This window comes from Camponotus vicinus, unplaced genomic scaffold (genome assembly GCF_025532165.1).
Source record: "Camponotus vicinus isolate PSW18456_S1 unplaced genomic scaffold, iyCamVici1.0 SCAF_9, whole genome shotgun sequence".
Taxonomy (NCBI): Eukaryota; Metazoa; Arthropoda; class Insecta; order Hymenoptera; family Formicidae; genus Camponotus; species Camponotus vicinus.
The window spans coordinates 17,119,692-17,146,502 of record NW_028141981.1 but is presented as its reverse complement, the minus strand read 5'-3'; the positions used below and the strand labels follow the sequence as shown (position 1 = coordinate 17,146,502).

The 26,811-nt window shown below is 27.7% G+C and overlaps 1 protein-coding gene across 17 annotated transcripts in view; it reads left to right on the top strand.

Moving 5' to 3' along the window:
- Positions 1–26,593, top strand: part of LOC145976673 (uncharacterized) — a 105,773-nt gene extending 79,180 nt beyond the window's left edge. For all 17 annotated transcript variants that reach the window (XM_083107960.1, XM_083107961.1, XM_083107957.1 and 14 more), the window contains 4 exons: positions 8,918–9,037; positions 12,045–12,316; positions 17,148–17,264; positions 18,062–26,593. In XM_083107960.1, the coding sequence (XP_082964086.1) occupies positions 8,918–9,037; positions 12,045–12,316; positions 17,148–17,264; positions 18,062–18,281 (729 nt within the window). In that variant the 3' untranslated portion in view covers positions 18,282–26,593. The remainder of the gene's footprint in view (positions 1–8,917; positions 9,038–12,044; positions 12,317–17,147; positions 17,265–18,061) is intronic.
- Positions 26,594–26,811: the final 218 nt, after the last annotated feature.

Here is a 26,811-nt window from a genome sequence, read left to right as displayed (position 1 = left end):
TTGCAAACTAGTTTTAACTGTAAAGCTGTTTTGCTCGGTTTGTGCGATTATCTGATTCATGGCGAATTGTTTGTTTCGTACAATAAAAGTGCTTTTGCTCGGGTGGAGTTTGACGTCACAGCAAAATTACGAACGGGGATTCAAGATGGGATAATTAATTAATCGAAACATCACAATTCAATATTGCTGATAATCTATCTACATACTTTGAATACATCTCGGAAATGAAAAACGAGAACTTATAACAATTTCCATTTCGGTCGTACGAAAAAGAATTAAAAAAATTTTAGTCATATCGATTTGATCTCCTATGGACCATCGCGATTTAATTGGCGATATTAAATAATCATTATGAAAAAGAAATGATCATAACGACTTTATAGTCAACATTTTATCAATTGTTCTTTTACATCGAAGTCGAAAGTTTTGATCAATTGAAAACGAATGCAATCCTTTTATAAATTCAATATTCTCGAAAATTTTTTTATAATATTTTTTATTATTGTTTTTGTATAGAAACAGTTTCCAATAACATGATTTCAATATATCGTTTTAGAGATTCAATCTCTTTTAACCGTTATGTATCCAAACTACATATATATTCATAATTTCTTTATATTATATTTTAAACTTTCTCCGATAATTTTTAACAACCGCATTTTATGAATTCAAAGTCCTCAATTATCACCGATATAGGTCTATATAATACGGATTATTAATATTTTTCTACTTGATAACTTTTGATTTTCGAACGGCTGTTTTAATGGTCTTCGATTTATTAATTAATTAACACAAATCCAATGAAATGCGCAATTAAAATTTCCGTGTGTATCGCCGCATACATTGCTTTTGTAGAACGCGCATGTTCATATTGAAAATTTGAACATTAGTAGATATGAGTATGTTTACATTAATATAGCTAAATATATAGAGCAAATAAATATATGTAGTTTTTTGTTGATCTTGATTAATTAATTGTTGCTAATTAGAGTGGTCGAAAGTTTGGAAGCTTCTGCAACATCTATCAAGCTTCGATGCAGTAACAGATATATTATCGGGTGTTTAACGCTATTGCCGTTATATATATGTATAGATCTCATCCAGCAGATGCAGTATCGCGATTACATAACAATGCAATTACCTATTAATAGGCGAGCTACGTTGCTTACAATATTGACTAGAGATCAAAATGACAATGCAGTCAGTAACTTGCATCTTCATATATGAATCGAAAGTTAATTTGGAATAATAGACATAATTTTTTTGGTATATTGTGAGTCGAGTGAATATAAATATTAAAAATAAATTAAATTGCAAAATTGGCAAATAATCGTTATTACTTTGAGGCAATTTTTTAATTTTTATTTTATAATTATTATTAAATTTTAATTTTATTAAAAAGATTATTATAAATAAGAGTGTCTAATCTTTAGAAAATTATACTCAAAATATCATTAAAGAATCATTAAAGTTTAGATTCGTAATATAAAAAAAATGAATGATATTCGATGTTTGTAATGCATATTAGATTATATTCGATTATTAGTCCTCTAAAGCAGTGCATATTATAGATGCAATGTTATAGAAAAGATATTTATGTTGATGTTTTTAATATTTTTATGATGAGAGATCGTGAACATTGCCGTTATAATAGGTTAAATAGAGTTGAAATAAAATGTTGAAATAAAAGAAAAAAGTGGAATCTTTGATATTATTTCATTTTTTCATGATTATTTCATTACTTCATTTTTTCACATTTTCGCGAATATATCTTGATTTATTGAACAATTTTTATTTTTTTATTTTAAAAGTTTCGTTGATGGGAGAGATGTTTATAAAAAGAATCTTCATAAATTATATAAACTAGTAACAAATCCATTTCTCTAATTCATTATTCCTTACATGCATTTTTTGTATGCGGTAACATTGTACAATATGTATTAGGCAACACGGATAAGAATTATATTCTATCGAGAATTACAAAAGAAATGAATGATGTTTATCTATCTCGTAAAAATATTACTGAAAGATATCTTTTATTTCATTCTCCCTCAAATAATAATTAAACTATTGATAATTAAATTTATTATTATTTAATTGTAATAAATTTAATGGAGTTCAGCAAAAAAATTTTTTAAATGTCTAAGAGATGATTTAGAGCCTTATATTAAGTTTCAAAAATGTTGCCGCATTTTTTAGAATAAATTATTTAGAGAAAAATTTATATCATCAATTTGGTGCTAGATATCTGAATAATTTGTGTAGTTAATTTAATAAATAAAATAACTTATATTGTAATTTTATTTTTTACAGGATTAATTCCTTCTAAAGTAATAACTATTTCGCGATTATATTTTTAATATTATTGAATTGTCATATATGGTCATTTTTTATGTATTACATAATAAATTTAAAGAAAAATATAATATCAAAAGTGACTAAATTGATGATCAATAAATTTTTTTTCTCATTATTAAATACTAAATTCAACTTCATTAGTATAGTAGTAGAGAACCCAGTAGTAAGAAATTAAACAAAATAATAATGCATATGTATCTTTAATGTAGTATGACATCCACATTCCTCAAACAACCATTAGCTACATTAGTCACATAGCTATAGTCCGTAAGATTTATTAATAATTTCAATTAACACAATTTAATTCTATTGATCTCTTCTGTTCCTCTTTTCTATCTCCACGTCGTTTCTTCGGATTGACTGCACGAAATTCGCGAATATCGACTGGCGCTACATGCGATTACCGGTACTACTCTCCCATATCTGTTCTGCGCTGCGTGTGTGTGTATGCCCTCCCCCCGACCACACTCGTGTTACATTCGGTGGATTTTACACACGACTACGAAAAAAAAACAAAACAAAAAAACGACAAAAAAATAATGCGCACAAAACGAACGAACGAAAACGACGGAAGGTAATGACCACATTGTCGGATATGGTGATGCAGTGCGGGGGCGGGGGCTGCTGCGTCCTGGAGCAGTGCTTTCAGTACCCTAGAAGAGCCCGAGAGCCCCGGGACTGCGGCTGCCAATTCGCTCTACTCCACAGGGCGGACATCGCGTGACCATCGGTACATGTCTTAAAATCTCAATTTTATCTTCTTGTGGTCCTATCTATACATGCTGGAGAGAAACCTCGGCTGTACCGAGGCTCTCATCCTGTCTCTCTACTACGTCTTTCTCACCCTCTCACACGTTTTTTTGTGTCTGTGTGACCTACGTCGTACCCCTTTCTCTCTCTGTCTCTGTATATTTTTCTGTCTCACTTTTAAGCCCACTCGTATATTTTATGATTTTCTTTTCGTCATCGAACTATTTAGCCATTACTAACTCTTCCTCTGTCTACTCTAGGGACCCATTAGATCAATATATTTGTCTCTTAGAGTTTATGTGAGTAATTAGGAGAGTAGATTTCTATTTCTATTCTAATTCATGTTATCAGTTGATGTCGAATTCGTAAATTTGTGAAAAATTTATAGAAGTTTGAATTTCGAGAAAAAAATAATTTTTATAGAAATAATTTATTATGTATATTGTATATTAAACAATTTTCTTTTGTATTTACGAATTCGCTGTAAACTGATTTTATACACAACATAATAGAAAAGTTTAATATTTTAAAGTAAGCTCTTTAATCAGTAAAAATTAAATTTTTCATCTTGTTATTTTTAATGTGGAAATATAATAATACGCGCCAATATATAATTTGCGCCATTTATTCCGTTTGTAATTTTTATAATGATTCAATTTTCACAAATTTTAATTTTTTGAGGCTGTAAATAATTATATTTTTACAACAGAGATATACATATTATTATGTTGTATATTTAGATCTTTTTAGTACTTCTGATACTTGAGGTAACATTGTAATTTTCTTAGAATTTCTATTATATTTTATAGAAAGGCCTTTATTATAAACTATAAGAGAATTTTATTATTAGTTACGTAACAAGAGTATGTAATTTTCATCTAGAAAATGCATTCATAATTGTCATCAGTTCTTGACGTCAATCACGTAATCATCATTTCTCACTTGACAATTTTTCCCATCCTCAATTTATGAAAAGTTCAATGTTGATAAATTAATATGTGATTATTTCTTCTCTTTTTACTTTTCCACTTTTATATAAAAATAATTACGTGATCGATATCAAGTTGATAATAAATTTCGCAAAAAATATATCTCTTCTGTTGCGCGATAAAAGTTATAACTTAGCAAATAATATTAATACTGATTGTCTGTACACTTTCCTTCCATTTCCGTTCTCATAATCAATTATAAGTTAAAGTTCTGAAGGTGCAAAAAGAGATCGAGAAATTATCCCATGAGACATCTACCTTATTTTCTCTCGATGAGTCGAGGCTTGCCAACTTTTCTCGCGTCGATCATTTCATTGACAATCATTAATAAAGATACTAAAGATAATAAATATACAAGATATAAAGAAACTTAGGCTAAATATACATTCATATTTATAAAAAGAATGTATATAATAGTGTAATTTTAGAAAATATAAAATAGTGTAATTTTCTGAAAATGGGAACTTGTATTTTTTCTAAAGTTAGTATCTAAAGACAATATTTTTACAAAATGAATATTATATATTATTCACATTCGATTAAACTGATTTCAAAATTTACAAATCGGAATTTGATATTTTAATGATATCTCGAATTATTAAAAAGTACAAGAATATTCAAAAGTTTTAGTTACAAAATTGTCAGATGTTAGAAATGCAAATTGCATAAAATTGATGTATTATAATTTCGTTATTATTATTCGTTATTATTTGTTTATAATTCGTAGGAATTAAATGGATAAACAGCAAAAAGATATCAATTTTACGCAAAAACTAAAATGAGAGAGAAGTATAACTTTCTACTTTTACGCAATCAAATTTTAATGAAGTCCTCTTAAAAACCACTACTGCTGTCTACTTTAATATACTTTGCAACTAATCCCTATTCCTTCTAGAATAGGAAGCTTTAACTGACATGAAAGATCGAGCTCCAGTCAACTTGTGAAACTCGGAAAGCTTCTGTTGACTTTAAGCTCACGACTGTAATAGAAAGCGCTTTGTGTACCCGTTTTACATCACATATATCGTATGAAAATATAACAAAGAGAGTGCGTTTTGGAGTTGGCAGGCCTTGTCCCGGGAGTTTTTTCATAAAAAAAGGATCAATTGTGTTATAAAGAGAATCATCAATCAATCAATCAATCCGATCTCTATCGCGCGCGTCCATATTACATATTACATACTTAAACACACGCACACAATTCGTATAAGTCTTTTGCGGATTTTATGGTTCGAATCGCGGATGTATTTCGTTGTCGCTAAATTTATCTGTCTCGAAATCAGTCAAGATCTCAGTCTAATAGTACGCTGACCCAAATCTGATCGGAATCATGAATTCTACCAGAGACAGGAGATCCTAATGGGATATATAGATGTAGTAAATTCGATTGAATCTCTACCCTTCGTCGGTGTACCTAATTAAATTGCATGACGTAAACTGATCAAATAAATGTTGCAAAACTTGATCGATTTTACTATGATTTATTTCATGAGAAAGAAGAATTTCCTAAAATTATCTAATCTTTAAATGATCGTCTTGTATATGTATCTTCTCGCACATTAAACATTGTATGAGATTTACATGTCGATATATTAAAATTAGTTATCAAAAATAAATTATACGTTCTAAAATCGAGGAAGCATTTTCTATCATCCTATTTTAAAAATGTGAAAATAATTAAAATATTCTTTTCTAAATATTATAAATAAATTTTGTTTCACTGTTATTTTTGATGCTGAAAGAAAGAAACAAGAACAAGATATATAATTTATTATACGCATTGTGTGCGTAACAGTAATGATTTACAAGCTGTAAAATCTCCTTTGTACGTTAAAACAAATTTCTAGGTTAATATAGAACGCTAATGAATGTAGATTGGAAAATTTTACGATTACGTATTCTGTATGTTAAAACGGAAATTTTCTTCAGTGCAAATATTCATATTCTATTGAAATCTCAATATTTATATTCTTTCAACCTCTTTAATTCTTGATGTATTCTATTTTGCGCGTTAATCCCGTAAAATTACAGGGATTCGTTAGATCGATGAAAGCAAATACAAACTGATGTGAAATACGTCATCATCGAATAAATATTTCCCGAAACGAACATTAAAATCGGTTTAATTTTGATAAATTTTATAAATTCTTAAAGTTGTAAATATACAATTATTATCATCTCAACATTTTCGCATATCTGTTATTATCATATGTGATATGCATAAAAAAATTTAATTCTCTTACTACTTTTGATTTGATTAATATGGTAAAATAATAATCAGACTTATATTAACAAACTAAAACACACAACTTTTCATTACTCATTTTTATAATAAATAAGAAAATAACAAATAAGAAAATAATGAATCCATTGAAAAATTATCTAAGAAAAAAGATCGTATCGCTTTCCTGATGCTTCATAAAGTGCTAGAATCAGATTTGATCTCACCGTAGTGATTGAAAGTAAATGCTATATATAGCTTAAGAGTCTTTTACGTAAAGTATCTAAAGTCACAAGAGGTTTACCAACGATCAATAAATAATTTCGAAAAGCGCAGCTTTAGAGAATATCATATTTTAGGTGATCTCACTTGCATGCATACAGATACATTTCGCTTTATTATCATAATGTAAAGACAATATAATATCTAATTATCATATATCTAGCAAAATTAAAGATCGATATTGTTAAATATAAATTCTTAGAAAATCGCATCGATTTTATTCATCGCTGCACATGAAAATGACATTATCTTGTTCTGAATCTCAGTTTGATTATTTTATTTTCAACAAATATTCCTTTTTCATTAAACGATACTTCCAGTAACTTGATTTAAAAATATAATCACTGCTTTCCAATCGCTTCAAGTCGCTTAAACTTGTCCCATTTCTCTTTAAATATATGGCACTATTTAAGCACAATAGGGGAGGTTTTCATGCACAGGAGTTTATACTGCAGCTGCTTGAATCGTATATTATTAGCAACTATAAATAAAAAGTCACGCTATTGGTGCAACGAGGTAGGAGACACTGTTATTATTTATGTCATGTTCTTGGTATTGTATTTGGTTTTGTTTAGCTTCAATATCTATTTTAATATGTTACTTGTATTATTGTTAGTTAGATATTATTGTTATATAGTGTTCACTTAATATCTTATTATCACATAAGAGTGCAAAGTAAAATTTTTATATTTTTTCTTCGTTTTATAATACGCTTATTTATATGACAAGCATAAATGTAGCGTTTGTTAAAGTTAAAAAAATCAATTTTTTGTATCGCGAATAAATTAATTTCGAATGAACTAGCATCATAATAGCATAGCTTAGTTATGACTTGCACATTGCACCTCCTCGCACTAATGGCAAGCTAAACAGTGACAGTTGTTCAGCATTAAGACAATGCTTCGCACAGTACACATCAATGCTTTTTATCAATTATCGAGTCACGCGAAGATGCTTATAGTTTATCGAAAATGCTTTCGAGTAGAGCCAAAGCAGCGCGTCGTATCGCATAGAAAATTCCAATGCCAATAAAAACAAATAATATATGTACATTAAGAAGAATAATGCTAACTATACCTTGAACGATTTTTAATAGCGTCAAATCGTTCAAATATATAGCTTTCGCGATACGACAGCGCGATTTACGCGTCAAATAGGCGATACGAAAATTCGGATGAAAATGTACTCCAAAACATTTCTAATGGAAAAGAAGAAATGATATATTATGTTAATATAATGGAGTTACTAATATAATTGGTATAATTTATGGAAAAAAAACAAAGAATATTTTTGAGTAAATGTCTTTTAAAATTTTGACGTATATAAAATTTGATATTCTTACTATCTCTAATATTTTAAAAAATATGAATGTAAAATTAATAATTGATTTATTATTATTTACTTCTCTTTTTAGGTACCTGTTCTCATTTTATATATATAAAATCAGACGGATATTGATTATATTTTATGGGAATAACAATTTCATCCGAATCAATTATCAGAAATCAATTATCGCCTCTATTTGATTAGCGTTTATTATCCTGAATATACGATGAGCTTTGACGTGTAAGTATTTCCAGCTCTTAGCTGCAATAATAATCTACCAATATTTATATGAAATAAAAATGAAACTAATAAGTCATAATCGATGTAAAATATGACATCTATAATTTTTAAGATGATAAAAATATTTGTAAGAAAAAAATGCGCCATAATACGTTAGCATTTACCGAAAATTGTAATGTTTAAATCCTCTTAAGTTGATAAATGTAAAGATTGCAAATTCGCGAAATCGTACTCTTATTGCAATTGTTTAAGAGAAATAGAATATAAGAGGGCAGTGAGGATGCTATTGATGAGCTTCAGATTTTTTGATGTATTAAAGATTGATTTTATTTTACGGTACTTAATTTGGTGTTTCTTTCTTACTTGGTACAAATATACTAGTCTTTAAAATTGAAGAAATTTGACACTATTGGCAAGATATTTATTGGTATGAAGAAATTATAGTAGATAATGATCCTCTATTTAATCCGTGCAGACTAACACTCGAGATCGAATTTACGATAACGAATTTATAACCGGGAAAAAATTGCAGAATCCCCGCGGCGCATCCTGTAGTTCACTCTCGTCTCTGCAATCTTGTTCATGGCACCCTCACTCGCCGCCCATCCCCTCGGCCTCTCAACTTTTCTTATCACGTAGATCCCACGTGCATTAAAATGTCACGCTTCGAGAGGCCACTCTCGACCGCAATTATCACTGCCGTCGATCGCGCTCTCGTGACGGTAACGTGATCAAAAACTAAAATTTCCAGCATCTGCACTGGTCGAACCATCACGTGGACTCCTTAGACAGCGGCGGAGCTTTAGGCTGGCCGAGAACCTCGAGGCCGCGCGTCAACAGTGCCATCGACGTGGCGGGCTTCCTATCGCAGGTAAGTAATTGTGCCAGGAAAAATCCACGCAGAAAGATCGATGGATTACACGAGGTGGACAGCCGCGTCCTCGAATCCGCCGATCGATCTGCTGGCGCGATTTCGCCGCGACCTTCCCCCGGCTGGACTAACCATGCCCGTACAGTCGTTTTCCGATTATAGCAATCGAGGAGATTGAAATCGGAAATCAGTGAACGAGTTCCAAGGGTAACATTTAGCTTCAACTATACGATACGAATATTTACAACAGAGTAATTCCGTCTCTCCTTTGTAACTTAAATCTGTACAATTGGTATTTGGAAATTGCATGAAAAATAAAATAAATATAATTTCTTCAAATGAAATTCAAACTTGCGTATCTTGGAACTTAAGCTGATTCATATTTCTTAATACGAAAATGCAAATATGATACATATCAATGTTTCTTCCGGACTATCAAAAAATAAGACGGACTATATAAGTACTTTATACGATAGCAATACCTAACAAAACAGAATCACAATTATTTATGTTAAAATAATTTTTACAATCTTGTACGCAAAGTGTAGAACAGAATATTAAAAAAAATAAATGAGAATTATATATATATATATATATATATATATATATATATATATATATATATATTTAGGCGTCTTTGGAGGCTAGTCATGGCCTGTTCAGATCCATCCGCCACTTAGAATTCTCCATGGCAATCGGCATTGCATCCATCGAGCGAGATTCTAACATCGCTCTGGAATCGCATATGACTGTGCTAAATAGCATTAGGTGTGAGGTCTGGATAGTTCAATGGTTTTAGAACAGTTGCCCGGAAAACGAAAGACTCGGGTTCGATTCTCGATCCAGCCATTTGCGCTTCGCATATTTTCCACAAATATTGTTTTTTAGCAATTATTTGTTGAGCTGAAAAATGTATCAATGCTGTACACACAGGTCGATGCCGTTGCCACGGATGGATTCTGCCGCTCGTTGACCAAATGAGCGAAACACGGCTGACCTCCTCCCTCACATAAGTTGTAACTTATATTGTAATGATATTTTGTAATGATATATGATATTTTTATCGCTTTCCATTTTTTCCTTACAATCTTCTCTTTATTGTTCATAAGTTGTAATTTATTTGGCAGAATCTATTTCAGATGATGTACCCATAATATTAATAACATTATAAGTAAATAGATTCTGCTAATTATAAGTTACAACATGAATAATGAAAAGGATTGTAAGGAAAAAATGGAAAGCGATGAAGATATTATATATCATTATCTCTTTCCATTTCTTCCTTACAATCCTCTTTATTATTCATAAGTTCATTTATCTTTTTTAATATTCTGTTCTATACATGCAAGATTGTAAAAATTATTCTAGCATAAATAATTGTGATTCTGACAAAAAAAAATGTGTGTGTGTGTGTGTGTTTTATATAGAAAAATTGTAATATTAAATATGTAATTTTTTATATATAAAAAAATTATTTTTTTATTTAATTAAATATATTATTAATGTATTAATATTTGTGTGAATTATAATAGACAACTTAAAATTTTATTGTGTATGTTACTAGTATTCAGTTATATTGAGCTTTAGTATAATATCATTAATAAAAGAGATAAAATTATCGACCAATGAATGTCTCTCTCTCTCTTTTTGAATTTAAAAATTAAGTTTAACGAAGTTATAATTTGTAAAATAGATAGCGATAGCTAACTGCGTAAACTTTCATACAAGAGTACTATATTAATTATGAAAGAAAGCGAATAATCCTAATTGCTTATGAAGGAAAAATAATAGTTCATTAGGCTTCCTGTGAATTCTTTTTGTAAGACGTGTTGCACGAATGTCCGATAATTTTTTATTCTATCAAAACATAACAGGTCAAATCATTATAAACATAATAGTTGCGATTATATGTGTATCGCTCGAAAATTAAAAATGTCTTCTCGATATTTTTCTTTCTCTTACTTACGATTGTTACACGATTGTTATAGTTTCAGATTGCGTGTTTCGGGATATATTGTTAACATAACGCAAGTCAAAGGGAATAACCATATCCCTCAGTGCGACAGTTATTTCAATAAATAATGAACACGAAAGAGTTCATGCGAAAGAGATACCTCAAACGTCAAAGTTCAAGGTAGTTTGAAGCAAAGTGTAGTGCACCACAGATGATCGATATGTTCGTGGATTACTTGTAAGAGGAAATGGACAAATTCATTTTCGCCGCATGAATGTGTGTATTACATTTCAAAATCGCGTTCTCATTAAGTCGGCACTAGATGTCTATTTTACTATTTATCGTACACCATTTATATCGTATATATTTTTCTTTAATCTCTTTATATACACATTATATTATGACACGCTGCTGCAGCGATTAGCACAAAATTACTAATTAATTGGTTCGCAATTGGCACAATATACTTAGCACAATGATATCGTCAATTATCTAAGATATTTGATGTTTTTTAACGTCGATATTGTACACGAAATTTATTGCATTCTCTGCAATGATGGAATTAAATTAAATTTTCAAATAATCGATCGTTTCCAAGTACTATTAAATTATACACATTCTCAAATTAACTGTATAAATTAATATTAGAATATTTCGCTGTAATGTAAATCCTCTAATATTTGTATCAATTAGACAAAATTTTTATCTTTTCTGAAATAAAATTTATTAATCTATAAAACCGAAATAGACTTTATTATTCAACATAATCTGTAAATAATTCAAGCACGAAAGAAGATATGCCCAGCAAACACAGCAAGCACACGTTGCAGTATGATTAAAAATATGTTCCTAGTTAAAGAAACATTGTTCTTCTGCGTTTTGATTCACTGTGTCTCTATCTTCGATCACATTGTTCATTGTGTTACACTTAATGACGCACAATGTAAAATCGTATCCATAAAAAATCTGTTAAGATTCTACTAAAAGCGTAAAACGTTGTCCTAATTACATGCGCAGTTCTTTCTGATCACACTCAATGTTTTTTCGTTTCAGGAATTTCTGCGACGTCACGGGTCCACGTCCAAGTTATGTCGAAAGGTTCGCAGTGCAGATAATTTACCTCTCGTGTCGACAAATCGCCAACAGGATCAACAAAGAAATTTTAAGGACGACGGTATCGAAGGGGATCGGGAATCTTTCCTGAAACCAAATCAGGACGATAAGTCTGATGACCAAGAATCAAGGAGACAGAGTAGTATCGAGAGTGCAACGAAAGACAATATGGAAATGCTGTTAGATTCCGGTTGTCAACAGTCTTCTTCAAGGTAAGTTAAGTTTAAGAAATAAAAAAATAAAAAAATAAATATATATACACACACACATATATACATCAAATTTTTCACTTGTTATATTCTATAATCTGATAATTCACTAATATTAAAGATATATGTTTATACATAAATATTTTATTAATATATGCAGATTGTTATAAAACTAAAATAATTTGAGGAATTAATTTTATTAAGCGAACACTATCTTTATATATAATTCAACGACTTGGACGTTACTTTTTATCCCGTTCCGATAGTAGACTATATTAGTGTCTTAAAAGGTTAAGATATGCAGATGAGATATAAGAAAAACGATAACATTCTCGTTTATCGAAGATTTGCATCCCGACCCAGGAAACTGTCATATTGATCGTAGAACGCAAATTGTTCTAGTTGCATCGTGATTTTAGATGAACGATGTGCTATATCTTTTTTTCCTTTTCATATTTCTCTATTTAATTTTTTACGATTTATTAATACCACAAGTGTTTTCATTCGTAAAAACAGTTTTATAAATATTTATATAATACAATAGAAATAAATAACGCTTTCTATTATTTAATGCATATGAAAATACTCTTTGACATTTCTTTAACATATTCGCATATGTAGTATATTTTAATGATTACAATAAGAGCATGTGCATTTCATATTTTACAGATATTCGATTATATTTGCATAAGTAAAAATAAATAAACATAATACTATAGCAATTTTCAATTTCAAAATAAATAATATACACATAATAACACCACATTTTACTGAACAATATTGTCTAAATGAATGTATTTATTTATTAATTAATTTATTATTATAAGTAAATATTAAAAATAAAATTTTTATTTGCGTTTTAAAGATTAATTGTTTTTTTATTATAAGTTTTCACAAAATTTTATATATCAGATATTTCGAAAGGACGAATTTGTATATTGTTCATTGCAAATACAAGATCTTACAATTAGAAATTTTAATTTTGCTGAACAATAATTAACGAATCTATAAAATTTCAAAATTTTAAAATTGCGTAAAATAGCCTTCATCTTCGAATGTATGTAACGTAAACAAATTTGTATCGCAAAGGTTTTTTTTCTAATAGCATATGCTTTTTATTCGAATGCTGAAACTACACATATCTTGTATAATAATTAACAATTTTATATTGTTATAGCAATTACCACAATTTTATTTTTCTATATGACACGTGTGTAGAATATTGTATATGTGTATAATATTCATGTTAGAAATATTAGTACGTACATTAAACACCATTATATTTTTCCGCCGAGAATATAACACATATTTAATGTAACTGCAATTTAACCTTTACGTTCATTGACATGTCAAATTAAATTAAACACATTCATGCGTAAATATAATTTCAGACTAAATATGAAAAAATTTGCTATTATCATGCCTTATGTGATCTACAAAATTTTTGCGATTAGCTAAATAAGTTAAAATCTTAATATTATAATAATAATATTGATAAATATTACAAAAAAGATAATGATTTTTAAAGAAAACGATATTACACGATATTAATATTATCATTAAATATCAATAAAAATAAAATTTATGAAATATTATAAAAACATGAATATGTGTACAGCATTTTTTATTTTGATATTCGATTATGAGTATTAGATATATCTGTCAATGTCATCGAAAAAAATTCTTTAACGAATAATATTCAATAAAATACGGAGTAGATTTTAATTGAAATATGATTATTATATTAATTTTTCGTAATAATTATATAGTAAAATTATAGAGAAGAAAATAATATTTTATTTGTTCTCACATATTGTTTATAATATAATTATCGTATTATATTACGTTACAGCAAAAGAAATATATTGAGATTTCATTTTATTATTATTTATATAAATATTTTCTCTATTTCTTCTCTCTTATTATTTTTAAAACATAGTTATTAACATTTAAAATTTATCTTCACAATATTTTATAAATATCTGATTATGTTTGAATAAATCTTGATAAATCAAAACCTGCAATATTTATGCTTATCAATTATTAAATTATTGTTGTTATTTAGCTTTATTGTGGTGTTCATATTGAGAAAGAAATATCAACATGGCTATTTGTATTCACTTTATATTAGTTATTAGGAATGCAGATCGCTAGTACGACTTACACAAAGTAGTAAACGCATCGACCTGGCCGCAATATAGTCAGGTGTATTCTTGCCTGCAGCGTCACGCGCGCAAGCGATAATGACAGTCCAGGGAATTTAAATGCGGCGATACATTATTGCGGGAACGCAGCGACTTCGATCCGCGATGCACGACCTCCCCTTCCTGGTCGGTTGGGTTTATCGATCACAATTTCACTAGGCGATGTCCACTTGACCCGCGCTTCGCATGTAAATGACTTTGCTACTTTGCAACCCTTTGCAATCGCTCGCGCTGCGCGACCTTCCGCTTTTCGCAGCGCGTATTACCGTGTTATTCTCGTATCGCTACATCATGTTGCGAACTCATGTAGCAGCGATTAGCATCGAAGGATAACACTCTTTGTCGGTCTTTGTTGTTTAAAAAAAAGCTGCGCGAGTTGTGTGTGATGTTTAATTCCTTGACTATCGAAACACAGTAAAATTATTCTAGAATAGAATTAATAAATTCTGTTTCAAATAAACTTTTAATGTTCTATTAGGAATTATATCTGTTAATATAACGCCTTTGATTAAAGTTTGTATTTACATTTGGCTATTAAAATACATTTAAGATAGATTTTGTATTCATTGAATCATCTTAGAAACGAGTTGTAAAAAACATTTTACAGTTATTTTAATTTGAAATTAATATAATTTTAATCAATATACATTTTGTATGTATTGATATAAATAGTAGGAGAGTAATACTGAAGATGAGATGACATTATATTATAATAAAAACCATTTGCTTTAAATTGAAAATAGAAAAAGTTTATTGTTGTAATATTGTTACATTATTTTTAATAATAAAATGATTAATAACAAAAGAGAAAGAGAGAAAACTTTTTAAAAATTAGATTTAATTTAATACTGAATTTTTTCCAATTTAATGCTGAAATTTGTTAGCAGAAATATGTTATATTATTCGTACGTTAATAACAAAAAATTATAATATATATAAATTAAAATTTTACATTAAATTAAAATTTGAAGATTTTAATTTGATACATTTAGAAAGTTAAAATATTAAATTTTATTATTTTATATATGTAACAAATGTATGTATCAGAATTTGAATTATAAAGTGTGATTATAATGATGATACAAAAACTGTGACAATTGTTTCTAGCAACAGAGAACATTATGAAATAGAAAATTTTTTCAATTTGATCATATAATTTTATAACTACATTTATCGAATATTTTACATAATAATGTTACAAATTTCTAATATAAATTTAATTTATGTTATGCTTATTACTGTTAGTATAGGTTATCTGTTTAATAATATTCATAACATTAATTGATATAATATTTTATATAATAATCATAATTGTCGTAAATTTAAATCATTTCTCAAATTTTCCAGCTGTCCTAAATTTCTTACAAATTTTTAATTTTATTTAAAAAATATTGTAAAAGTTTAATTATATAATAGTTAAAAGTTTAAAATTATATAACAGTATCTATCCAAGATATATTTTTTATTCTTATTAAAAGATATTACGAAGGATTTTAATTTCTCATATGTATCACACAATATAAAGTATATAATAGTATAGTGTATAACAGTATCAATTTAGAATATCTTTTTTTTAGAACGCGGTTACGATTTAGCAACAACGACGAAAAAAATGTTTCGAGATATATTTAAGTCTACTGTAAATTCTATAATGATCACTGCACATGCATGTGTCATTAGATAAATTCTACAAATGCCCTGCTTTTCTTTCTGTACCGCATCATATTTCCATAATGTCAACGTTACATGCACACGTGTCGTACTAACGCAACTGCTATACAAAGTTATAAATTATAAAAAGCCAGTACGCGTGTGTATGCGATATACGCAAACTTTTCTTGCGTCCGTAGCTTGATTTTGCTATAAGTTACACAAATCGTACTGTTTTCTTATTAACTTTATCTCTCTTGACATTCAGAACTTTATCTTACGATTACTATCATTAAATTATTACTATTATTATGAATGTTATTTAATAGTCCCACATCGCAACATCTTGATCGCAATCCTTGACAATCATCGAGATGAGATTCTTTTATTCACATAACTTATACAAAGCTATCTAGAAAAACAGCTAGTACGTAATATTCAATATTGATAATGTACATATTAAATCTATTTTGAAGTCTAGATGATCATAGTAGTATGTGATATAAATTTATAAACATATATATTCTATCTATATAAATTGAATTCACTAAAAATTATCACACTATTAAATAGTATCCATATATTAATCATAGACTACTGATTGTAATTAATCAACAAATTATGATTCAATTTTTTCTTGATAAAATTACGAAGATATAACATTGAATATTAAAAATTTTTACGTGTACAAGATTGCAAAATTTAAGTACATAAATGTGCAGATAACGATAATCTATTTATAATTTAATTTCTGCTTTGATTTAATTTCAGTGGAAAAGTTTATTTTAATTTCATTCCAGATAAGATATTTAGTTATTAATGTTTAATTTTCGACTGTTTATATCTAATATTTATATTTGTACTTTGTATTTGGATATGTATAAATATAAATGTCATGACGTATAAATAACATCTTATACAAATTACACGAATATATATTAATCTTCAACGTATTAAAGATAATTATGTTTATGTTTCAGGGACTCTCCGGTGGCATCTTCGTCTTTGATCGCCAAACGTTTCGGAGGATGGCGCACCAGTGGAAATCATGAATACGTCAGATGTCCTGTGCGACAACCTGCTTCCATGGACGAACGGTAAAAGACTTTTGTTTTATGATTTAACCGCGTGAAACAATTCATGACAGTTCATGAATCTTCGACATTCTCTAATTCTTAAAAAAAATTTGCAATCAAATTCCTTAATAATGTACTTATGTTTGGCGAACAAATATCTCTTCGATAATTTAAGAACATACCCACGACACACACACATCTGTTGTAAAATGCATTCTCTCATGAATTTATAATAGTCGTTCGATATTTATATCTCGAAGTACTTCCCTGAAAGCTATCGGTCATAAATACGTCATCATAGATGACACCGTCTCATTCTACAAATATCTCTTCCTCTATTAAAGAATAACGACCTGGTGCTAAACCTTATACGAGCAAAGACAATAATATCATTGTATCCATGCACATATAACTATATTCACTATATTCTATTTTAAGCGTGAATTGAATATTTCCAAAAAGTATTTCAAAAGATAGTGTTCTTATGTCAAAGCATAGGACGAAATGATCAATTTCGGATATATAGAAAATTCCAATCGTATTTCTATATTGTCTTGGACATATTAACTAAAAAATAGAAAATCAAATATCTTGAGATATTTATTTAATATATAATTTCAAACAATTTATTTAATTTCAAATAATTTATTTAAATAATTCAAGATTATTTTTTATTTTTTTTTTATATTCTTTCCTTTGATTAAATTTTAACCAAAAAATTAAGACATAGTATTCTTTAGGAAGCGCTAGTCTAAAATCTAAAATAAATTTTAACTCAAATTTTAACTCAATATCGATTAATTTCGGAAATCCTGCAGGTGTTATCGGCGATCATGCGAATTTGAAGCCACTCGTCCGCTACGATATCATCACTATCACCGACGCACGGACACCGAACGACACTCGAAGAGCTGCGACTATGCAAGGCGAGGAACCATAGACTCGAGTATCGAAGTACAACACTTCGGTTTACCGATCCTCAGCGTAAGTGAGCCAAGTCCACCAGACGAGAGCGAACGCGTCGATGACTATTTGTAGGACTTGCTTGCCGAGGACTTCCTCAAGGAACTCCTCGTGTAATTCACCTGGCCAATCTTCTCATCCCGATCCGATCTCGTCCCTAATCGCACGGAACTGCGAGTCGTGACCACATTGCCCGGATATTTTATTCTCCCTCGAACGTTCGTTATATTTCACGAATATAGCAATCGTTCTGCGATAATACACACTACACATTGTTGCATTCTTCAGGAGATCGTAATCGGAATAAAGTAATCCGAATAAAGCGAGAGCGAGGATTTCCTGATCGCATGCAATCTCCTCTATCTTTGTTCATTGTAAGCGATATTCTTTCATGCATTATATCATTTTAGAAGAGAGTTCAGAGATCATAAATATATATTTGCTACTTGTCTGATAGGAATCGCGCAGCTACGAGAAATACTCGTATTTGATCCGGACTTATTTTTCGGAGTTTTCATGAGTTGGAATAATACAATGTTAATATCAATTATTTCTCGATATAATTTGTGCTCATTCAAATACATGTTTCCAATATTTCTGAGAAATCTTCTAATGCATTATATATGCATGTCAAAATATAATGTTCAAATCACTATCTTTTATGCTATAAAAAATATACCGAGAAAAAAATTTAGTCCGGATCAAATTTGACTATCCTTTGTATCATATATTTTTAGGAAATATGTGGCTTGGTGAATAATTTCGTTACTTCGATATCCCTAATATCATTAAATTATATGAATATTAATTTGAAACAATTTGCTCTGTCTTATTTTGGAATCTCAAAAATTATAATCAAATCTACTGCACATTTTTACTCACAATATCTTAATATCTTGTGAGTCTTTTGATGTAACGTGCGATTTAAAAATTATGAATGCCGGTTTGAGATTACTTATAAGCTTATACAGTTACAATTTTCCTGTGCACGAACAAGTGCGTAATGATGTATATATGTTTCCTTTTATTCTCTTCGCACTTCCCTAATTTTTACGTTGCATTTTCTTCTATCTCTATCCATAGAAAACAGCATTTCCTTTTTATGTGCTTGCTATTATCGAGATATGCTATCAAGAATGATATTTTTCAATCTCATTGCAGTTTGAAATTAAATACATGAATCATTTAATGTTAAAGCTATATCGAGATATGTATTAAAAAGGCAATGTTCATTCTTTAACTATATGTCATTTTTAGAGTTGCTGGTATAAATTTTAACGCGTCTAGATATTTCTATAGAATCTATAAAAATGTGTCATAAAGTATTTTATTTTACGAGATGTATTTAATAATAATCACAGAGAAAAGCAAATCATTAAACAATATATATATATATATATATATATATATATATCGCAATTTAATAAATATGAAACAAGTCTTACCACAATATACATATAAATTATGAGAATATCTATTCAAATTCCAATTTGTACGCGTTTATATAATAATATAGACCATGTTCATAGAAAATGTATATTAATAAAAGTATACATGTGCATCTATACGATATATAATTAGATGATTTCAAACACTTCGATATTCATAATGTGATTTGTGTTATTGAACTTTATATTTACAATATATCTTAAATCTATTAAAGATAAATGGTATGATGAAACTATACAAAATTGTTAAAAAATATTAAGTGTTTTCATTTGATCGAAGCCTACATGGGCCAAAACGTCTGTAATGTTTACGCACATGTTTAGCCTGTGATAAGCTCGACGTCGAAAAAAATAATTTCAAATTAAATGATTAACTTGATAGGGCATATTACTTGATAGGTTTGATAGGTTTCTCCTTAATAATAAAAATAAATGTGTAGTCCTGCGAGTATCCGAAATTATACGCCTCGACCACTTGCGATTATATCACTGTACAGGAATTATATCATGATATTTATAAAATGTCTTGAATCAGCTGCATATGCAGCTTCTTATATCGTTATAAAAAAGTACAGTTGGTCAAAAGCACTCTTACATGTCAGGAGTGATAGAATTTATTTTCACATTACATAATCTCTTCCAAATGACAATTTAAGACTTGCGCGTGCGAAAATTTTAACGCATTGATGCCTGAAAACTCGAATTGTATTCTAATCCTTCGTGACATGTATACGATACATGAGGAAAAAAGATAATGAAGAATAAATATAAGGAAAGATTGTTTGATGATATATATATATATGCTAATGAAATCTACAAATTTATTTCTCAATAGCAAATTTATTTTTAAGAAATGTGCTATTTTCTATACATAATATATTTAATTTCACATATATAATTAGATCAGTTATACATATATATATATATATATATATATATATATATATATATATATATATATATATATATATATATACTGATACGAATTAAGCGAGGATTTAGAAAAGAAAACGCTATTTTCAGGTATCTACGCGATTACAAAATTCTTCTTCAAAAAGCAGCGTAAAAATACAATATGGGACCTAATTGCGCTTGAATTACGAGGTTTCCTGTCTCCGAAAGATATTGAAGGGAAAAAATTCGGCAATCGATTTATCGCTTATCAAGGTTCATCGTAACGTGGGAACAATATAGATTGTGTAATAATGCGTGCGACAGATTTTCATGCCAGGATAATGCATAATAAGCGCCTTATCATTCAATTAAAAAATTACATATTTTTTTCAATGATAACGATTCATCATTATTACAAAATATGCACCTATTTTGCTGTTCATTTTTCCTCAACTTCATATTAACTAATCGATGTAGAAAGAAGAGGCCATTATAAAAAAATCACAAAAATTAATTCATTACAAAAGAATGTACAACAAAGATATTGACAAAAATATATAGCCAAGTCTATACATTGCATATTATGCAGATAAAAAGATTTACAAACACATTCATAAATACATACATACACATATATACGCCTTTTTCGAAAAATGATAAAATGAGTATTATTTATAATTATAAGAATAAAATGATATTAATTATAGTTTAAAATATCCCAGATAGCAATCCCAGATAGCAAAAGTAGTCATTTAGATACTATTTGACATCAAAATAATTATTTGTGTTATGACATAAAAAATAATTTGATGATTATCGTTCTTTATTTAGAAAATTGAAATATTATTTTAATATGATAATAATATTTCAATATGTTTATATATAACGATTTTTAATCTTTAATCATATCATGTGAACTGATTTTCGAATATGCAGTTACAATTTTCTATCATATTTCTATCATATTTCAGATAGAGTTTTTATTCCTATTTATACATATCGTTATAATCTAAATGTTTTTTATTTTTTAATATTTTAAATTCTTGATATCATTATCTGGATAATTTATCAATCGCAAAATTTGGGGACCAATCGAATGAAATCATATATATTTGGAAAGATATATTTATTTTTACTGCCATAAATATTTTGCATGATGACAGTTTGACACATTGCATTAATTATAAATCGCGAAAATAATTTTTTCAGACAGTGAATCCTTCACGAATATATAACTCAATCATCTGAGATATATATGACTAATGATTAATTTTTACTTTTAACTTCTTAATAGTTAAGTGGTGGAATTGAACGAATTTAATAAAGATAAATATATTTAATAAAGATAGATATATTAGAATATACCTGTTCAGTTAATCTTTTACATAGTCACATATTCATACATACGTACCCATACACACATCCGTACATATATAGATACACATTTTTTTACGATTAATTTATTCATCGTCATATCTGTCAATATTAAATCGAAATTGTTCATCTAATTGTATAAATTCAATCATATCAATAAATTATATAAATTGACAAACTCAAAATAAGAAACATTATTACATTATAACATATAAGAATGTTAATACAAGCTTTAATATATTTAAGTTGCATTAAAACTGATACAAAAATTTATTTCTAAAACAAATTTTTGAATCAATAACATAAGTATAATCGAAACTTCTTTTCCGTTATAATATTTACAATTGCATTATTATTTCAGATAAGTTTTGTATAACTTTATCTTTTATATTATAGATAGTAATGTAAAAAATCAAATTAATTAATCTTATTAATAAAAATCTTATTAAAATCTTATTAATTTTTGCATTACTACAATTTTTGTATAGTATTAACAAATAATGTTATAGTATCTTTTGTTTGTAGAAATAAAATATACATTTCCTTGTTTTTTTAATTATAACATATCAGAGACATATTAAAGAAATATTTAGAAATTTTATTATAACAAACTAGCTCGAAATTATTCTTGCCATTTCGACATATATATCATTAAAATAAATTTACTGGAATTAAAAACTTATTTGACTGAATAAATATCAAATCTTAAAAAGATTTTAATATTAATGTAATTTTCTAATATTTTTTGATGCTCTCCAATATATAGTGTTCTGAGAAAATAATCTAGATTGCTTTTAGATCTTGGCGCGAACACTGTCGCACGTATTAAACTATAATGGATGAGTAAATTATATGACAAGCGCATTTATATAGCACTTATTATAGCAACTGCTTAAGAAAATCGATAATATCTTAGGTCTCTCGCGATCTTTCATTTAATCATGCATTGTCATTATTTCGTTCATCGATAGGTCGCGAATAAACGACTTTTACGTTCCCTTTTAATACGCGTGTAAATATCCACGACCAATGTATTTACATAATATACTAAAATATGTATAATAATTAAATTTATGTATGGATGATCTTTATAATTCTTAAAACACGTTTTAGAATTTAAGATCACAGCTACAACACATATTTGATTTTTATTTTACTCGATACTTGCATATCAGATGTCACAATGCGAGTAATATACAATTTTCTTTAATATATTATTCTAAATTACATTATATAAATAACCTTTAGATAAGTTAAATATGGAATATGATGTGTCGCGGAGGATAATTGTATATTATCGCAAGAATTGTATACAAAAGATAAAATTTGCATATTTATGCCCTATTAGCTCGGAAGATCAGGCGAACGAGATCTTGTTACTAGTCATTTTTAATTTACAAATCACAATTTTCAAACGTGGAAAATAATAGCAATTTCTAATGTTGCGTAAAAAGAAGCTATTGTCTATAATGATTATAATTTGCATTGCAAAATCTTTCGCACAAAATTTTGTGTTGAAAAGACAATGTATAGAGCGTATCAAATAAGTATATGAAGACTCGGAATCAGCGGCTCTGACTGCTTAAGATTTATCACGAATATATACATAAAAACATACATATATTTATGTATATTAAAAAATACTTCATATTACAAACTATCGATGAAAGAGTGATGATGTAATTAAATCTTAACCGAATATTTGTTTTTATGGAAAAATATCTAAATATTGAGAGCTCGTGCTGAGATCCATTCGTGTACCGAATTATTTAATTGAGAGTTTACATTTAACGCTTTCCATGTGCTATCAACTTATTTCTTTTTTCTGTCTCAACTATATATATGTATATTTATTTATTTATTTATTTATTTTAGTTAATTAAAAAAAAATACATACGCGTCCACACACATACACACACACACTCATGTTAGTATATAAAACTCACAACTTGCTTAATATGAAAATATAATGATATTAATTTGTTAGAAACTATTTCAAGATGAAAACTAGTAAACTATGATCTGAACATTTATACTTAAAAATACAAAAATTTTGCAATATTTAATAAAATCAGGTAATGAAAATTCTCGCAATTCTCTAAATCTTTCAAATAACTAAATTTAAAATGCTAAAAAACTTAAAATATATTATTTAATTCACAAAATCATGTTTTATTCGATGCTTCAAAATATCTTAAGATAATTTTTATTTAATATTAAATGCTTATTAACAGTATGTGTGATATCGAATGATATATGTATAATAATATCTAATAAAATAACAAAATCAAGTATAAGTAATATATTAATGGTAGTTTCTCTTTAAATACTACTATAAACTTTCTTTTTGATTAAATGCGTATAAAAGATACTTAAATAATAAAAATGAAATGACAGAGAGTCTATCATTAAACATATTAATGGCTAGTATAACATATACGGAGATTCTGGAAATAATTTTATATATATACATATACAACGAAATATAAATTACTACTCTCAATAAAATATTTAGATAAAAAATTTTTAATAATATATTACTAATAAATGAATAGATTGCAATAGATGATGATGGATCAAAGCATGAGCTACACATACATATGCACGCACATGCACGCGCGTTCGACTGTGTAAAGAAACTGAAGGATTTCAATTACCTCCAGCATTGATAATTATAGCTTTAAACAAAGAGACCAAATAATTAAAAAAAAATCCATATTCTCTTACGAAAAGGGCAGTCTTAGAAAGATCTGAATTAAGCAATTTTACAAAGAAAAAATATCCGTCTATTATTATTATAACTTCTATATGTGTGCGTATATGTGCATGTATATATATATATATATATATACGCACACGTATACATAATGAATATATATAAATACATATATATAGATATATGTACCAAAGATATATATACGTATATTTGTATGTAGAAATTAGAATTCTGATCATATTGCTCTAAATTTTGATCAATGATGTATCAAGTATGTTCAATCGATTGAGGGTGCGAATGAATAAGAACCTATGTGTATTTCTTTTGGGTATAGATCTAATTCCTATCTAATTCCATATAATCGAAACTTTGAATAATAATAAAAGAAATAATGATGAGATATTCTAACAGCAGATAATTTAGCCATCATGTAATTAGAATTTAACCATTATTGAATAAGTATTAATATATGAGTATAGTAACACTATTAATAGTGACTATTCTCAAATAAAAAAGATAAAAATATTCAAAGTAATAAATTTATATTGTATATGAAAAATCAGTTGCGAAATTTTTATATTCCTTACAGAAAAATGAATATTATTTTTAGATTTATATAAAGCTGTTTTCCTAATAAAGTTACACGTTAATTACCCTTTCTCGCAAATTTTTATGTATACATACGCACCCTTTATCATCGACATGAGTTATGTACCTAAAGATCTTAGATCAAATATAACAGAATGTGAGCACTACGATCATTCACGCGATAACGATGCTCCTAAGCTTTTTCTTTCCTTGACGTGCGAAATGATGACATAACAGAAATCATGCATAACAAATTATATCTAATTCGATGTATATTTGGATAAATATTTCTATATTCAGCGGGATAATAAAGCGAGAATTTTCTTCATTCAGAATCTCGCTTATAATTGAGATGAAGAAACAGAATCTCAATGTAATAAACCGCGGAACTATGAATATAGAGTTAAAGTCTGTCAATTCGTGACATTATAAATTCTAAATCTGTGATTTATCGAATCTCTAATTTTAGGAGATAGCTTAAAGCTTTTGGTAGAATAACAAATGTACGACATATGCAACTTGTACTCTATATACGATATGTACATATATTCTCGGTTCATATCGTATTGTATGCTCCGTTATAATTAAAAAAACATCTTAGAGACCCGATTATTAATCCTTAATCAGTATAAGTAATATATTTGATATAGTGAATTCGTGAATTCACAGAATTAATCTTCGAATCTTGGCACTAGGATTCTAAAAAAAATCAATTAAATTATTTAATTCTTATATAAAAAGAGGCGATTAGAAAAATGAAATATTTTTATAGATCAATACGCACGCGCGTTATTTATCTTCATCTTATAATGAATTCAAAACAATAAATAATAATTACAATAAATAGAAAACAACCAGTTAATCATTGATTATGCATATTTAATCAATTAGATTTTTTACAACCTCCCTGATATGAAATAAATAATAATTAAATACTTTAAAAAATAAATATATTTTTAAATTAAGTAAAATAGTAGCACAAGTATATATAATTAACTATTTACAGTAATTAACGTAATGTATGTGCAATGTATAATGTATTAATTAATAAATAATGTATTTGTCGTTATTACTAATTCGTTTCTAATAACTATATGATCTTATAATTCGTTTCTACGAAGTATTCGCTTAAAAAGAATTCATTATGTGCTGATTAAGGATTAAAATATATTTTTTCAAACTGTTGTAATTAAAAGTGTGAATGTGCATACGCAATTTCAACATTACTCACATAAGAGAATGAAAGACACGATATGCTAACGGAGAGAGAAACATTTTATTTACATTAAAAACTTTATAGCCGATCTTTCTTGTAGATAACCGAAGTGGGGACTAATTTTTATTGAATAAAGTCTATTACACACCTATATCAAGTTCATTTAATTAAAGATTAAGAGAAAATATACCTTAGATTTATGTTTTTAACTACATTCAAATATTAAGTATATCGATCCTATCATTAATATAAGATTTTTTCATATTATTATAATATTATTGTATTCAATCAATTTTTTATAATGATATTTTAATGTAAGTTTTAAAATTTTGATTATTTTATTATACCAAATTATTTTTTTTATTATTT